At 37.0% G+C, this 18,889-nt stretch overlaps 1 protein-coding gene across 1 annotated transcript in view; it reads left to right on the top strand.

The window, feature by feature from the left end:
- mAChR-A (muscarinic Acetylcholine Receptor, A-type) overlaps positions 1 to 18,628 on the top strand; it is a 33,342-nt gene extending 14,714 nt beyond the window's left edge. Inside the window, exons 3-6 of the mRNA XM_067777096.1 lie at positions 59 to 1,022; positions 5,412 to 5,598; positions 5,705 to 5,841; positions 17,806 to 18,628. Of these exons, the coding sequence (XP_067633197.1) occupies positions 59 to 1,022; positions 5,412 to 5,598; positions 5,705 to 5,841; positions 17,806 to 18,628 (2,111 nt within the window). The remainder of the gene's footprint in view (positions 1 to 58; positions 1,023 to 5,411; positions 5,599 to 5,704; positions 5,842 to 17,805) is intronic.
- The last annotated feature ends 261 nt before the right edge of the window (positions 18,629 to 18,889 follow it).

The raw sequence follows: 18,889 nt of genomic DNA, 5'->3' as shown, positions 1-18,889 counted from the left end.
ATTTAACTATAAACGCATAAAAAAATATAACTAAATAAAATATAGTCATAAACGTTAGCAAACAACAAAGATAAAAAACAAAAAAAATTCAAAATGAGCACATTTGATTTGGCAAGTTTAGCGATGGCGGCACATGGGCCGCCAAGTATATTAGAGCCTTTGGCACCATCATTTCGGACAACGACCACAACATCAGCACCAACAACAACAACAACAACCACAACAACTACAACAACATTAGCGCCTTCAGTCCTCTTCACAGTTATGTGGGACAATGTAACCACAGTAATTGTCTTAGATAATGAAATAGCACAAAATCAAACAAACTCGAGTGGCATGTTCGAACCAAAAGGACCACGTTATTCGGTCTCTTCAATGGTACTAATGGGCATAATAGCGGCTATACTCAGCTTACTCACTGTGGCGGGCAATGTTATGGTTATGATCTCATTTAAAATCGATAAACAGCTACAAACAATCAGTAATTATTTTCTATTCTCATTGGCAATAGCCGATTTCGCTATCGGACTCATATCAATGCCACTCTTTGCGGTTACCACAATTTTAGGCTATTGGCCACTTGGTCCACATATCTGTGACACATGGTTGGCACTGGACTATTTGGCATCGAATGCATCTGTATTGAATTTATTAATAATCAGTTTTGATAGATATTTTAGTGTCACAAGACCATTGACATATCGCGCTAAACGTACCACCAATCGGGCAGCGGTCATGATTGGCGCTGCTTGGGGTGTCAGTTTATTGCTGTGGCCCCCATGGATTTATAGTTGGCCATATATTGAAGGTAAACGTACGGTACCGCAATATGAATGTTATATACAATTTATTGAAACAAATCAGTATATTACATTTGGAACGGCGTTGGCTGCTTTCTACTTTCCGGTGACGATAATGTGCATTTTATATTATCGCATTTGGCGTGAGACAAAGAAGCGACAAAAGGATTTGCCTAATTTACAAGCGGGCAAGAAGGATTCATCGAAACGTTCGAATTCGAGGTGAGTAGAGGTTTTTGCTACCATATTTTTGTTTGTGAAAATTTTAAGTTTGTGCTCATGACATCAAATGATTCTAGGGTAGCTAGCTTGAGGAAGGGCCATATTGTGTATGACACCGTCACGCTTTTCGTCGCAGTTACTGGCATCCACATTCACAACTCTACTATACTAAAAATTGCACAAAGGCTGTAATGTGTCGAAGATTACGTCTAGGTCTTACAACCTTAGACTAACAAAATTACTTCTATCATTAAAAAGAGAGAACTGTAGGCTCATGACGGGTATTCTGACTGGGCACTGCCTTCTGGCATCACATGCCTTTAAATTAGGCTTGGTCAGTGATAGCAGTTGTATGAAGTGCGGTTTGGAGGAGGAAATGATCGAGCACGTTTTGTGCTCGTGCCCTGTGTTTTCCACGCTAAGACTCCAGCTATTAGGAGTGATACAGCTTTCAGATCTAGAAGCAGCTAGTAGCTTAAGTCCTAGAAAACTTCTAGTATTTGCCAAGAGGACGGAGTTATGTTATAACATAGGTCCTGGTTTTTGATAGAGTTTTTCAGTTTGGTCGTTAAATTAAACTTCTGGTAACATTCCGTTTATGTGAGGTCCTCATAGACCGGCCAGTTCAACCTAACCCAACCTAGTGAGGTTATTTCCAGTCACTAAGGTGAATGAATCTCTTATATCGTACGAATTCTGGTCCACGCGTGAAAATAAGACTTGTTGCGTTACACATAATATGCCGTAAGGAAAGCTGTGGCGGTGAATTACTTCTGCAAAGGAGTTTTAGGGAAAAACTGGGGTTGGACACCGTATATAATTCATGGTATGTAAGAAATAGTCATTCGACCGATACTAACGTATGGCGAACAAGTCCGGTGAAGGCGATCCCCGCTTAATTCATACAAAAAGAAAAATATATTGAAAGTTCAGAAAGGTACAAAGACCAGCGTGCCTTGGAATGTAAGGAAATGCAGTTAGCAGCATATCTCAAGTAAAGCTAAATCTCGCGACAGTTAGGCCGGGCTCGAGGTAACATCGTTAGCTGGGTAAACATTATCAACAGTGCTTTAGTGCATGGGAATATTATAGGAGTGACATGATTCCGCGCCATCGTCTATAAGGCAGTGATTTAGTATAAGATTTAGGGAAGATGTTCGTTGTATGTCGAGAAATATCTTCGTAAAACCGTCGCCCATGAAAGTTTCAGTAGTAGTTTGGCGAAATTTTTGCACATAGAAAGCTTTGTCTCCCAAAAATTTTGTGGTACCTACCTCCCGAAACTTGCAGAGCTTTTAGAACGCATATCTATCCTATACCGAGTTCACTATACACGAAAATATTATTTTTAACCTCAAATTTGATTGTAGCGACCTTTTCACTTTGACTTTATCAAACTGTGATTTTTGCCGGCTCAAGGTCCAATGTAATAAAACAGTTTTTTAAATATTTCCCAATATATTTCAATCTCCTTCGGAGATCGTCTTCAGGGGCTATAACAATAACAAACAAATATTCACATATAAAACTGAATTGTATTCACAATTGTATTCACAATTGTATTCAGTTTTATATGTGAATATTTGTTTGTTATTGTTATAGCCCCTGAAGACGATCTCCGAAGGAGATTGAAATATATTGGGAAATATTTAAAAAAGTGTTTTATTACATTGGACCTTGAGCCGGCAAAAATCACAATTATTTTTAACCTCTAATACTCTCTCAAGATATACATTACAAAACCATCGATACACACCGCTTCCATCACGGACAGGTCCATAAATCTTCCACAGAACTTTTCTCCGAATACTCAAAGGCCCATCTTCAACTCTCTCGACACCGTTCACTATTTCGAGCCGTACAACCCTAGCGGGTTAGGGGGCTTAGAATATACCCGCGGCAGGTATGTCTGTCGTAAGAGGCGACTAAAATGCCAAATTGATTCAAGGGGTTGTGTAGCGCAACCCTTTCAAGCGCAACATATAACTTCTCCAACCCAATTGTCAACCTCATCTACCCGTGGCGAATCATGTAATTTTAACAGCCGAGGCGCTGGCGACCCCAACCTCCTCATGGATCGGGAGGGAGGGTGGGATGGCCTTGAAGTTTCATGTAAAAAATAAAATAAATAAATGTAAGGCGCGATAACCTCCGAAGAGATCTAAGGCCGAGCTTCTCTTCCAATTTGCGTCGTGCTCCTCTTGATTTTCCCTACAAATTGGCCGGACGGGACCTACATGTTTTATGCCGACTCCGAGCGGCATCTGCAAGGCAGATGAGTTTTCACTGAGAGCTTTTCATGGCAGAAATACACTCGGAGCGCTTGCCAAACACTGCCGAGGGGCGACCCCGCTAATAAAAATTTTCTTCTAATTGAAAAACCTTATTTCTAAAATTTTGATGTCGCTTTTCCCAGGGCATATGGTGTGGTAGGCGGAGCATGCTACCATCAAACCACGGTGGCCGCCAAGGTTTCATGTGGTCGTACTAAATCGTTCCCGAGATGGTCGGGCTGGTGCCTTAATGGTGCTTGTTACCGGAATGTACCGGATCTGCATCCGGCAAAGGATCACCAACATCGATAACACTTCCCAAGGCCTTCGAGGAGTGTCCTTATCGCTACAACAACAACAACAACATGAGTTTTGTTCGCAGACAGAGGACTTCACTTTTCATCTACCTTCTCAGGTTGATTTCTACCTCGTTTAACTTCGAACAGCTCGGAGAGGTCCTTTCCAAGTCTGCCTGAGTTGGTGTTGTCCCGCGTCATTTTGCACAGGCATATAAGTTTTGTGGGGTAACCAAATTCCAAAATCGCCGCATATAGGCTGCTCTTGTTAAAAGAGGCTTTGAAATCTACTAAGACGTAAGGTGTAACAGTTTGCAGGACCCCTCTTCCCGTGGACTGGGCAAATATCACTCAGATTACAATCGGCAGGTATGCATTCGTCGAACCATAATTTGCATAGAAGTTGATACATGTGCATTTCCAACTCCTTGCCGACTTATTTGGATAGCTCCGCAGGCAGTCCATCAGCGCCCTTGTTGTTGTTTTTGAATTCGGTTATTGCTATTCTGACTCTGTCATAGTCGGTTGGGAGACCATTAATTCCATCATGAACGATAGCGGGATCGTGTTCGCCATCCTTTCTGGGCACTGCTGTCCATTTAATCTAAGTACTCTCTGAACATTGGTTGTTAGGTCGCCGTTTCCGTTCCTACAAGTGTTTGCCCCAGGCTTAAAGCCATCCATCTGTCGCCAAATTTTTTGGTGAAATTGCAGGCGTTATTCCTGGTGGCTAACAACGCAATCTCGCCGCACTCAAGCCCCTGTTTTTTCTTCCTGAAAACACATCTCGCCTCCCTTTTCAATTGGCGGTAGCGTTCGCACACCCTTCTTTTTGCATTCCATCTTAATGTTGCTCTGTAGGCAGCGTCCTTTCATTCTATTGCATCTCGAATTTCTTCATTGTACCAGCTGTTTTTTCGCCTTCGCTCTTTTTCCGTGGCCACTGCTCCTGCATTCCGTCGGGTTGACTTGTGCTCTCAGAGAGCAGGGGTGAGAGGCGAGTAAATCATTAGCAGTATGTTGCGACTGCAGTCTTTCGACGTCTGGCTTTCCTTGCTTATTGTTTTTGGACACGTAGACGGACGCGTATTTCGGTTGCGACGAAATAGTGGTTCGAGTCAATGCTAGGGCCTCGATTCATGCGCACATCTAAAACACTAGTACCAGAATCTTTGGTTTGTCTGTAAATTGACAATATTCAAGCCCCCTGTTTGTTGGCAAAAGAAGTTAGCACTCAAAGCTCTTCAAAGTCATCCTACTCGCTTTGTAAATATTCGAAAAAAACTAAACTGTATACGAAGAGCCCTTTAATGTGGGTCTTCCCATTGCTATTATAACAAGATAAAACATCTAAAAAAAAGTTTGTCGTAAATGAACTTTCAGTCGGATCGCAGAAACAATTTTGTTAATTTCTCAAATATACTTTCAAGGAGAGTTCCATGCCAAGTATGCAACAAATTTTCATACTACTCATCTTACATGAGGGGGATATGGCAAGGAAGGGTAGATAGTTTAGGACCTTCTTTTAACCGACATATAAAGCGTTTTAGTAGAAAAATCAAAACCATCTTTTGAAATAGAAGTGTACTTTGTATACACAACTAGACCATTAACTTGAGACATTTAAGTTCCACGCGAAGTGTATTAAACACCGTCCCTTTGTAATCGACACAGAAAGGCGATACGAAATGATTAGAACTAGGACTCTACTAGTTTGGGGCTGATTTGTTGTTTGTTTTTTATTTTTTTTTACTTCAGGGAATATACTATATCTTAAAACTTTAACTCAACAAGTATCCTTTTGAATTTACTTTCTTCAGTGATGAGAACACAGCCGTGAATCACACTGGCGGGCTGCTATCATTTTCCCAATTGGCGGGCAATGCTGGAGATCACGAAACTTGGAGACGACCAAGATCGGAATCATCTGCAGATGCTGAGAGTGTTTATATGACAAATATGGTTATCGATTCAGGATATCATGGCCTACATTCACGCAAATCAAGTGTAAGTCTTAGATCTTTTATACTCGCTATATCGTGAAAACTTATGCAAGCTGTACTATCTTAGGTAGTTTCTGACCAAGAATTCATTGATTTATCTTCTTTCACAGATTAAAAGCACAAATACTCTCAAGAAGCCATATTCATGCTTTGGTAGCGTTAAAGAATGGTGCATCGCGTGGTGGCATTCAGGACGTGAGGACTCTGATGATTTTCCTTATGAGCAAGAACAGGCCTCGGATTATGGGTAATTTAAAGCAAATGTGTTTCATGTTGACTAATATTAAATGTTTAGTTATGTACTCTTCGAGTTGGCACGCAAAAAATCCGAAATACAAATTTCAGCCAGTTTAGTGCTGAAGATCTTCTGCATTGGATTAAGTTAATATTACGCGGCTGATCCGAGTGCAATCTTTTATGTTGAATGCAAAACAAAGGCTTTTGAGCTACTACTACTGCTGTAACGATCATTGTCGTCAGCCAGACCGACTTAAAGGCATTCGAATCCAACGTGATAACGTCGAATATTTGCAGAGGAAATGGCCAGGAAAGCACCCGAAACGAACGTAAGTGGGGCCGGCAGCCTCGTGCGACCATCGCTGGGTTATCTCCTGAAGAAAAAGGAGGAATTTTAGATTAGGCCAACAGACTGCATGTCGACAAAGTGTTACAGGAAAGGCACTGGGTTGCTTCTCAAGCTAAACAAATCTTCAGTAAGTGTCATCACAGATCATTGCGCTATTACACCAATGCTCTCTCTGTAGAAGCTCTCACGATGAAGAAGAGGAAGAGTCGATTCATCACGTTCTCTACCGATGTCCAGGACTGCAAACAAGACCACATAGATTTCATAGAAAGCAAGTGGCCCGCTGAGGACCACTATGAAATAATCACGTTGAACGAATGTGTATGTTGTACTCATAGAGGGCACTCACAATGGACAAAAATGGCTCCTAGTGAAAGTGTAGGAAATTCCCACACATGCCCTCTTAACCCAACATACTGGACTTTCCTCATCGGATCAATAGAGCTGTACAAAATTACCGGTGCAATCTACAACGATTTACTTATGTATATTGGAACGATTTCCCCTTTCCAATATCGAATCTCGTTTGGAGACAAACCGGTTTCGGCGTTGTGCCATTTCCAGTGCCATAATTCTGCCTTCTCTTTTCTACGTACTTACTTTTGAATGCTATGCATGCATTACGTTTTTCAAGGCAGCTGTTGGCTAAGACCAAGACTGTATGAATCCCATCTCAAATAAAACGATGCGAATGATGTTTCAGAGTAAATATGCAGCTCTCAGGCAGCCTTTGCCAAAGTTCGACGTAGTGCCCAGTTGAAGCAAAGCCAAGCAACGGTTCGACTTACACTCACTATAAATTTAACTGCCGTACTAGTAGGCCGGAAGCCTTGCCAAAAAAAAGTTACGAGGAAAGAGAAAAAGGCGACGTAGAGATGGACGTTGATGGTTTGCTGCTACTTTAGGTGAAGATTATGAGCGGACGGTTATGGACATTCCGACATTAACAGCGCGAGCTCTTGCTTACAGCAACGATTGTAGGAGGTCCTCATATTAAGGACGCTATCCTACAACGAACCTTCGCATATTCTTTTTAAGATAATGAGTCATGAAGAAATGAAACGATTTTCAATTAATCCCAGAAATATGCGCAACAAATACAGTTCAAACCCGAACCCAGAAACAACTCATAAAGTAATGCTGATTTGGTCCAACATCGACCCGAAATAAACCCTAAAAGTCGAAAAATTTGAGCCGAAAAAACCTAAACTTATTGGATATACCTAAAGAAAAAAATGATGAAATGAGACCATTACGTGAATATTTGTTTTATCATTGGAAATTATTCTCAGTACGATCTCGCCATTACTGCAAGATAATTTTTGGATCGTCGGTCGAAACGGTCTAGAAAATTAGCAGATCAAAATGGTTTCAAGGCCATATATGTATGTAGGTTCGAAAAGATTGTCCAGAAATCAGCTGATCACCAATTTTCTAGCAGATGTCGTTCCAGCAAAAATATCTAAAAGTCGCAAAATAGAGACAAAGAAGGACCCGAAATCATATCGAACTGAAATGTCTGAAACTAAAACCAACAAGTAAAGGTGTCTAAGTTCGGGTGTAACCGAACATTATATACTCAGCGTGAGCTTCAATTGTACATTTCATTTCATATAAATTACTTTTCTACTTAACACGTGGCACCGCCCGTTTAAAAAAATGTCTCCCCATTTCCTCTTACAATAAAAGTTGATAAGTGAAATATCATTGATTCAAAACTATTTTTGCTAAGTTATAGCTTATTATTCTAGTCTACGGCCCTTTTAAACTTGCTTTATATCTAAGTTGCTGTGGTCTTTAACCGATCCCGTCCATTTTTCGGCGGCCACCGTGATGTGATGGTAGCGTACCACACCGAATGCCCTGGGTTCACACCCCTGGCAAAGCAACATCAAAATTTTAGATATAAGGTTTTTCAATTAGAAGAAAATTTTTCTAAGCGGGGTCACCCCTCGGCAGTGTTTGGCAAGCACTCCGAGTGTATTTCTGCCATGAAAAGCTCTCAGTGAAAACTCATCTGCCTCGCAGATGCCGTTCGGAGTCAGCATACAACAAATAGGTCCCGTCCCGCCAATTTGTAGGTAAAATTAAAAGGAGCACGACGCAAATTGGAAGAGAAGCTCGGCCTTAAATCTCTTCGGAGGTTATCGCGCCTTACATTTTTTTTTTTTTTTTATTTTCTGCTATAGGGAAACTTTGTGTACACAATTTCATTACGATTCGTTAGTTTTTCTTCGAGTTATGGCTCCCGAAACATAGAAAATTGCTTAGTCATAAAAGGGTTGGTGCCACTCCCATTTTATAAAAATTGAAGTTTTTCCTATTTATTGTTATACATTCACTTGGGAAGTGAAACACCATTGATATAAAGCTCTTTTGCCCTAAGATATAACTTATTATTTTCGTCTCCGAACCTTTTAAAAATCTTTTATATAACCGATTTCGTTAATTTTTCTTCAAAGCATTCCTTATAGTAAAGGCAACCTCTCTGCCGAATTTTTTTACGATAGGTTTAACGATTTTAGATTTATGGTTAATAATATTTGTAAAATTGATTTTATCTCAAGTGGGCGGTGTTACGTCCATTTAAAAATATTTTTTTCAAATTTTTATCAAGAGTCTCAATATCAGTCAACGCGTCAAACTTCAACATTCGAGGTGTATTATTTACTAAATAATCAGGTTTTTTGTGTTTTCCAAAATGTTATACATATATATAAAAAGTGGGCGTGGTTATCATCCAATTTCGCTCATTTTCAATACCAATCTATTCCGGGTCCAGGTAAGCTCGTGTACCAAATTGGTGAAGATATCTCAATATTTACTCAAGTTATCGTATTAACGGGCGGACGGACGGACATGGCTCAATTACATTTTTTTTTAGATACTGATAATTTTGATATATGGAATAGAGGTTTACGCCGATCGCTTTATCGGCGGCGGCGCGCCGGCGTACGCCGGTGTTCTTACTTTAAAAAGATTGATTTTTCTATTTAAAAAAATAATATTTAGGAAAGGTTTTGTTTGTATGTATTTAAAGAAATCAACGTGTTGGCCATTTCGGAAAGATTCGGAGTTTTTGCATTAAGATCTCGCAGACCGTTTAAAAATGTTCAGGAGTAGCTCCTTGCGGAGGGATTGTCCCTCGTTCGCTTACTCCAGAGAGGCTTCGAACCTAACCCCGGTCTTTAGAATTGGTACTGCTGCGTCTGCTGAAAAGAAATAGAGATACATAAAAGAGCCACACTTTTGCCTGCAAATCTCGTGCAAAGCGTAGCTTCACCTAGGGTTAACTCCTAATAATTGTCGCGAACAAAATTTCTTTAAATCATTTGTGGCTCCTTGGCGGTCACGCACAAAGGCGACTTACGGTTGCTATTAATGGTCTATTAATACTCATGACTCTCGTAGCACAGGGCGCCTCCAGTGTTTTCGGCTGTTTTTAAGAGCTACAATTCCCGATGTGCGAACAGTAGCAATACCTACAACCAGTCGCTACCACGCCTCCTGACCCTCACACCATATGCCAGTACAGAAGCTATAAGACTGCAACTTCGAACACATACCTTCGTCGACTTCACTTTCCTACAAGCTCTAGGTGTAGCTCCGAAGACTTTCCAATGGATGCTTTTGTCGCGCTATGCCGCCGAGCTACACCAGAGAAACACCATGAAACGTTAGGGAGTGACTATTCAGCCAAGGATGCCGCCTTCGAAATCATAAGCAATCTAAGCGGAAGTCATTGCGTAATGGGTGAAAATCGTATAATCCTCGGCGCATCTACATGATTAAAATTTTACAAGGACCCTGGATAAAATTTTTAAAATGTAGACCAAAGTTTGCAGACGTTTGTGTTCACAACATTGATTTCAATAGTCTTCCTTAAATCAAAACGATATTTTAGAATGAAAGTAGACCGATTTTAAGTTGAAAAATGTTTACTGCTGTTTTCCGGCCTTATGATATAACAGCTCATTATGACCGCGTAGGTTCAGTTTTCAGACTAGTTCGAATATCCACTACGTTGGGCTAGTAGCACACACGGTCATTAGTTCGACTGTCTTCGGAAAGCTTTTGCTTCACCACTTTGAGTGTTCTTGCGAAGGACAAAGCCTCACCTGGTAAATATATGTGCCTACGTATTCACATTTTTAAAAGGAGCCGTAACGTGTAGGTGATATTTAAACTTGGTTGATAGGCTATAATCGATGTAATTCACTCCAAAGGACTAGTTTTGGACAGGACCGCCAACTTTAGGAAATGTCAAACCGGGAGACTTGGGTGTTGAAGGATGAAGTGAAAATTAACATTTCAGACGCTATTGTATAATTTCGCAAATAAACAACAGATCTTTGAATGTAAGCCCAAGCAATTTTTCAATCCCTTCTCATACATACATATATCCTCAACTCATAGGTAAGAATCATTTCAATGGACTGTTTATGCCCCTAGAACCTACTAAAGGATTTTGCATCACTGATTTCGATTATACTTCCAGCCAATCGCAATATAATATTTAAAAAAAAAAATCGGCACCTTTTTTGGGTATTTTGGTTTTTTTTTACTACTCAAGGATAATTTGAAAACAATTTGAAACGCCTTGGGTCATTTTATTTGAATTCATTGTTCATTATTAATTTTTTGAAAAAAATATGCAAAGTTTTGTATGCTCACCCTGCATATTTTTTTTTAAAAATAAATTGATTATTATGTATGTAACTTTTCTTTTAGTGTTTTGGTTTAAATAACTTGGTGAATTGGGTGATGGAGAGTCCGTGTTAAGCTGACATCGAAAATGCCTGTTTTTTTAAATAACTTTTGAACATTTAGAACGAGTTAAATTTCGCAATTAGTTTCTTATAACTGGCAGTTATGCGCATCCGTTGATACCACTTTCGACCATATCCGACCAATTTTCGACATGAACAATAAATGTCATAAACAGTCTTAAACGAGTAGAAAATATAGTAACGCGCCGGACGCCGCCGCCGCAGCCGCGCCGATATTTTTAACATTCGGCAGCGGCGTGCGAAAAACGACCCTAATCGGCGGCGGCGTTTATCGGCGGCGTATATCTCTAATATGGAAGTCTATATCTATCTCGATTCCTTTATATCTGTACAACCAACCGTTATCCAATCAAAGTTAATATACTCTGTGTGCAAAGCACGCTGAGTATAAAAATTATACCAGATATGCTGATTTTGGTTGATTTTCCTGGCTATTTTATAAGCTTTTATTTAGTTTCACTTGGCTGTTGTCTGTAATCAAATCTTGCAAGTTAAATTTGATACACTTCCCGGTGTCCGATTGAGCTGAAATTTTGCACGCATGTATAACTCCGATGACAATGCAATATTACTTTGCGAGAATTCGATAAATTAATTGATAACAGAGTTATCGGTAAAGATTTGTGCTCACCTTGGCATAAAAGGCTAAAGCTGCAGACATTGGTGCGTTATCGGTTACCGTATCGGTAACCTTATAACAGCTGATTCGACCAACCTTATGGGAATCAATGTAATCGATTATTGGGGCCATATCGTAAGGCAAAGGTCGTAACCTTACCGTAGCCAACCAATTGGTTTTTGGTTTTTCGCCATATCCATAACCTAAAAATATTTGGATTGGTGAATTTAATAACTTTTTGTAGATTTTATTCATTGTTTTAGATACGTTATGACTAAGAGACTTATTTTTTGTGGAATATGTTTGTAATTTCTTGCGTTTTCTTCATTTTTATGAAATTTTCACGATTTTTAGGTTAAGGCACCATTAATCGATCACAATGTATCGTTTAGGGTTACGTTAGGGATACGACTACAGCGATACGACAAACGGCACCAATGACTCCGCTTTAAGTCCTCAAGAACGCACACTCAAAAAAAATCTGGTATCAGGGCGATGCTAAATAACCATCAATATGCAACTTTCGACTATCAATTATTCTTCATCAACCGTGTTATGCAATTGATATTTTCGAAATTGGTAATTTGATATATTCGAATTTTATGGTTTGATACTAACAAGTATCAATTTTATATTTTGTATGTGTTATCAACTTGATACTCTCTCCTATTATTTCTGCCATAACATATTATCTATTTGATCATTTTTTTATCCAATTGATACCTTTTTGGTATCAGTTTCAAATAATTTTTTGATTAAATTGATAGTTTTTGCGCTCTATTATGATACTTACTTTTATAAAACTGATACCAGTTTTAGTATCATTTTGACACTTCCATAAGTTCCACCATTTCCCAAAGAGAAAATTATTTTTTCAGTTTTAAAATTTGTTTATTCTTATAAAGCAAATTCCTTTTACATTGTGGTACATGTGATAAGGGGGTCCTTCGAATTCAGTTATATTGTTTATTTGTAAAACATTTTCTTTAATTCCAACTTCATAGCACTGGTAGTGCTCATTAAAATCCTTTATATTATAACGTTGACTTAAAATATAGATTTCATTACTATTACTTATCAGAATATATTTAATTTTGTGCAAAGTCAACATATTTGTTCTAAGAGTTAAGAAGTAATCTTCTTTATAAATTAATCCATTATAATTTAAGTGCGGTATTGTAGTATTTTCAAAACAAATATTAACATTAGACAGTACGTGAGCAAAATCTGACGATTCTATGTTACAATATTTTTTTTTTTTTTAGTATCTGGTATGTATTTGGAAATCAATTTTCATATTGTTTTAAAAATGTTGTAAATTTCATTACAAATTAAATTACTAATTGCTAGGGTTTTGAATAACTTGTATTCCGAGTCAATCTTGGTAAAAGAATTAGAGCAAAAATCTAGGATTTTTTTTGTTTTTATATGAAATTCTTCTGGGATGATGTTTAAAAATATTTGTTTTAAAGCGTCTGCAACAGTTAAATTTATAGTTTGAATATTTTCTTGTGTAAAGAAGACATATTTTCTACAAAAATTATCTCTTGCTTAACATTTCATTAAAATATCTTGACAAGCTTGTGTGATGAGACTTTCAAACTTTAAAAATACTTCGTCTTTACATATAGTGATATCATTATTATCTTCACTACTATTAGTTGTGGTCTGGAAACAGATTACTGACTCATTACAGGAGTACATTTTTCTTTCAAAATTATTATTGGAATATTTATGTGTTACACTGCTGTCAATATTAGTTTTCAATAGCTAATTATTGCTTACAACTTTAGTATTTTTGGATACTTTTAAATTCATATGCCTTTTTATGTGTACTTTAAATCTTTTTAAACTTGTATATTCTTGATTACAATTATTGTGAGTACATTTGTAAATATCTACTTCATTTAACCCATGATGTAAATTGAAATGTGAGTATAAATCTCTCAAGTTATCAAAATCTTTAAGGAATTTAAAACAAAACATTTTTGCCCAAATATACTGAACAATGTTACATTTACATAAAATGGCTTAAATTATGAATACGATTAGTTACACATAGTTTTTTTACATCATAAGAAGTCGAAATATCATAAAATAGATGTTATAAAAAACTCCATACTTGATGGGATTCATCTAGGTATTTCAAGGAAAATATTTGATAAATTTTAAAGCAAATGTCCAATGCAACTACAAACGAGCTAAATTTAAATTTGTGATAATCAAAGCTCACGTAAAAATTCAAAAGATCAAGACCCACCACAATTATAAATGGCTGGACTGTATTGGCGATTTCGACTCTGTGGAGTTTTTAGTACACAATTCTATTTGGTGTTGTAAATCACTTATCATTGCTATATGTAAAATGGAACTATTCACGGAGTTTTGTATGGTTGCACTTTCAAATCTCCTTATTTTATTATATACCGGTGTGTTGGTTTAAAATAGTGTGTTATGGGACTTACTTATGTCGATCTCGCCTTTTGCAGATGTCAACTGATTTTCGTAGTATTTGTCCTTTACGTTGTGCTCAAAGTAAGCAGCAAGCTTTGTTAATGCCTCACACCATTTTGACGTTAATATGATTTGTTTTTCAGGGTACAGTTCTTTAAAATCTTCTTCAACCTGAAAAAATATGTACATATGTGAGTTAGTAACGTGTTGATTTTAATTTTTAACAAAAATGAAATTATCACAAACATTTACAATATTTTATTATTATTTAGTTATTGTTGCAGCGTACATGCATATGAACTTAGTTTCAGAACAAATATATATACATACATACATATATATGCACTTGTATATCACTTTTTGTTTGCAACAAAACTTAATATTACTCACCTTTTCTGTTTTGTTGCAATTTCTGCAGGCAATTTTTAATTTTTCATTTTTGCACCAACCCATCACGACAACACTATTCACTTCAACAAACGACAAATAATTAGCCCCGAACAACTATCGAGTCACGTACGAACAGCGAAGTTCGACTTTTCGAACAGTCAGTGATGCGCTTACAGTTTCAATTTGATACTATTGCTTATTAAAATAATTAGGTGAATATCAATTTGACATTGTTGAGAATAATATCGAATTAATTAGTTATCAAAATAATAAGCTAAGTTGTAATCTAATATCTTTGAGGTTCAATTTGATGATTTATGCTACTATATTAATACTGAAGATATTCTTTTGGTCTTAATTTGACATTTTTGAGGTGTAAAATTTATATTTTTCCTCAGCAATTCAATAACCAAGATATACAGAGATTTAATACTTTTAACTATCATTTTTATATGATTCATCTTTACATTGATACTAAAAAATGATACTGCTAAAAATGTCATTTTAACACAACCGGTATTAAGCCGGATTCATTGGTGCCGTATGTCGTATCGCTGTATCCGTATCCCTAACATAATCAGCTGTTTATCGTTACGACGGTAAACCAAAACCCAATTGCTTGGCTACGATACGGTTACGACCTTAGCGGCACCAATAATCGATTGCATTGATTCTCATAAGGTTGGTCGAATCAGCTGTTAAAAGGTTACCGATACGGTTACCGATAAAGCACCAATGTCTCCAGCTTTAAATTGATAGTGATACATTTTTTTTTTTTTTTGAGTGGAGCTAACTTCGCTTTGTTTGTTGCATACAACGAACGTAGAAGTTATGCGGCAGTTACCCACCGACGTGTGCCGTACGTAAGGACGTTTGTCGTACGAAGCACGTTTGACCGAACTCTCAAGCCCGTAGGAATCAATGTGTGCGTCTGTGTACATGTACATAACATATTTGTGTGTGTATTGTTTACAGATAAGCACTGTTGCCATTGACCATTTTGCATGTATGCTTATGGAAACATCAACTTTTTCCAATTTAATTTTTGATATTGTAAAAGGCCGGAATACATATTAAATAAGTATAAATAGATTAAATATTTATAATCAGCACTTTTACAAAATTATTATTTCGAATTATTTTCACAATTTTTCAAACTTTAATTAGGTGTTTTTGCATAAAACTGCAAACGGTCAAAAATTAGCGCACAAAAGTTTACTAGGCAACCCTGTCTAGTGAGAGAGCGATCAGCTGACACGTTCTTACGGAAAAAATCAAAACTGTTTTGATTTCTACGTTCCGGGCTACGTATGTACGGGCGTTGCACGTCGGTGAGTTTTCGTTTACATTGCACACTCATAAGATAGGTCGTGTCAACTGACACGTTTTTGGTACGTACGTTCGTGAGTAACTGCCGCATTAGGCTGTTATCGCTAAATGTTGCATACTTTTCTGCGCACTTGATTTTGTTTTACAGATTTTTGGCGATGCAATTTTAGCTAAGCGAAAGTTGGAATTTTATTTTAGAACTGAGCAGAGATCTGCAATCAGCAGTTGTAAACTGAACGCGACATAGGCAAAGTCACAATAAAATATGTTTTTAAGTTAGTTAACACTCGAATCGAAGAACTTGACTGTTCAAAGTTGACTTCGAAGAAACCTTGCAATGTTGATGCATTAAAAGAAATGGATAGGTTGAGAAACGTTACAAATAACTACATAAGTAAAGATTACATAACTAATTTAAACAATATTTTACCCTACTAAAAATTTAAAAAATTGATATTTATACTAAATTTAAGAAAAAAGATTTTCTAAGAGCAAGCTTTTATTACTTGTTAATAAAACGAACTAAAAAGTAAAAAAAAATTTAAGAAAAAAAAAATTTTTTTAAATAAGCTTTTATTATTGGTTAATAAAATTAACTAAAAAGTAAAAAATAAATTGACTGTAAAGAAATATAACATAAGTTCATTGTATGTTTTAACGATAATTTTAGATGGTATAATTAAGAACATTTAGGACCTCCTTTTCTTGCTATCATAATGTAACACGCTTTTATTAGAACATTTAGGATTGTGATATAAACTGTAAGATTTAATAATTTAGGTGTAAAGTTTTAATGTTAAAAATATATAATTATGTACAATATGGATTTTCTTTTGTCGCAGACGATGAAGCCTAATTATCGTTAAAGCTTACAATGAACTTATAAAGTGTTATATTTCTTTACAGTCAATTTATTTTTTACTTTCTAGTTAATTTTATTAACCAATAATAAAAGCTTATTTTTAAAGACTATTTTCACATTCGTGCGACATTATTTTGAGATAATATGAAAAGTATTTTGAGAAAATAATATGATGATAGTTTCTCGAAATTGTTTTGCTTATTTTAGAAAGTCATGTTGCATTATTCCCAAAGCCAAAGTAAACTGCTCCGGAAAGTAAAAAAAAAATGTTAAGGAAAACGACACTATAATATTTTCGAAAAAAAATTTTAACTAAGTTTCAACAAAGTTTCGAGCTTAACTGTAAACGTTCCAGAATTCCGAAATGGTTCCAAAATTATCATTGAATGAGTCCGTTTTAAAGCGCGGTATCCACACCATGAAAAAAATCTCAAGAAATATTTGGTTTATATTTCTTGTGTGAAAAATAGTAGCAGTCAAGTAATTTTGACATTTCCTTTATCTCTCTGCTCTCTAAGAAGCGCGGTCACTTCCTTGCAAGACAAGAAATTCAGATTCAGCACTGTATTGGAAGAAAAATTTTTGAATTAACATATTCGAATTGAAAATGCACTTAAGATAAAGAAAATACACTAAGCAAGTGAAAAAGGATACCTGCGCTCAAATATAATTCCAAATTGCAATTCAAAAAACCTATATATATACAGTCACTGTTATCCCTGGTACTTAGCCGACTGTGTTCTTACAGGGTTGTTGCTCGTGAAATAGTGAAACGATGCCTTTGTTCTTGTGGAAACAAGGGCTCCACTGTGAATGTTTGCTAAAAAAAACTTTAGAAAAAAGAAGCAGGGAGTGTATGAGTTTTCTTGAGGGGATACTACTTGACTAACGAAATTTTTTTGAGCCTTACTCGAGCGTTTTTTTGTATAGAATTTCATTTGTTGCGATGTGGATACCGCGCTACTATTTAAATTATTGGTCGTACCACTTGTGCAATGTTTTGCAACAGACGAGGGTTTTCTGATAATACGCTTAACTTTTAATGATGTTGATGTCGACTCTATCGCGTTTGTCAATTTTAACTGATTAAAAATTAACGAACGTGATAGAGGAGTTTGATTTTTTGCATTTCTGATGTTGGATTTGAACTGATGATCCTTTAACCTTTTCAAACATTTCAGATGTGCTACAATGAATGTGGTGCGCGATAACTATTCGCTTGGCGGCAGTGCATGTGGAATTCGTCCGCCAAACATACTAATACCCGATGTCTCACCCACACCACAACGCCCGCCCATGACGCCACTCTCTCAATTGCAAGAGATCTCATCAGCATCGGGAGCACGTGATTCGCGCTCACTACCCGGCAATAATCGTATCGCCTCGCGTTCGGTAAGTCAAGATTCCGTTTATACAATTCTAATACGATTACCATCGGATGGAGCGAGCTCCAATAATGGCCCCGAAGCACCATCTATCAAAATGATACATGAAGACACTTCATTACCACTCATAAATGTACCGCCATCACGTCGGCCGCTATCATCACGTGATTCCGAATTTAGTTTAGGTGCGAATCGTCGTCAATCGCATGCCGCACACGATCTACGTATGCCGTTAAATGCGAAAAATATACCAAAACAATTTGGTAAAAATTTGACTGCCGCCAAACAGGCAGCAGCTGCCAAAAAGAAGAAGAAATCACAAGAGAAACGACAAGAATCGAAAGCAGCTAAAACATTGTCAGCCATCTTATTGAGTTTCATAATCACATGGACACCATACAATATATTGGTGCTAATTAAACCGTTAACCACATGTTCCGATTGTATACCCAACGAATTGTGGGAATTTTTTTATGCGCTTTGTTATATTAATTCGACTATAAATCCAGTTTGTTATGCGTTATGTAATGCATCCTTTCGTAGGACATATATACGTATACTAACATGCAAATGGCATACACGCAATAGGGAGGGCATGACGAGGGGTATGTATAACTGAGTTAGGCCTGCCGAGGGGACGTTGATGCAGCAACAGCGGCGTCGACGTGAGGGTAATGCGGGATTATTTGAATTGAAAGATAATTCAAAAACTAAAACATAATAAAGGTAAAATTCGAGATAATGGTTAAATGTGTGTTGTTGGAAAGCAAATTATTAGGGTGGACCAAAATTGCAGAAAAAAATATCTTACTACCCGCATGAATATATGCTCCTCCTTGGGCTAGTATACAGATCTAGGGCATACGCAATCGATTGTTCT

The sequence above is a fragment of the Eurosta solidaginis genome, chromosome 3 (genome assembly GCF_040869045.1).
Source record: "Eurosta solidaginis isolate ZX-2024a chromosome 3, ASM4086904v1, whole genome shotgun sequence".
In the NCBI taxonomy this organism is placed as follows: Eukaryota; Metazoa; Arthropoda; class Insecta; order Diptera; family Tephritidae; genus Eurosta; species Eurosta solidaginis.
The sequence above is the reverse complement of the archived record's forward strand: the minus strand, read 5'-3'. Positions and strand labels throughout refer to the sequence as shown.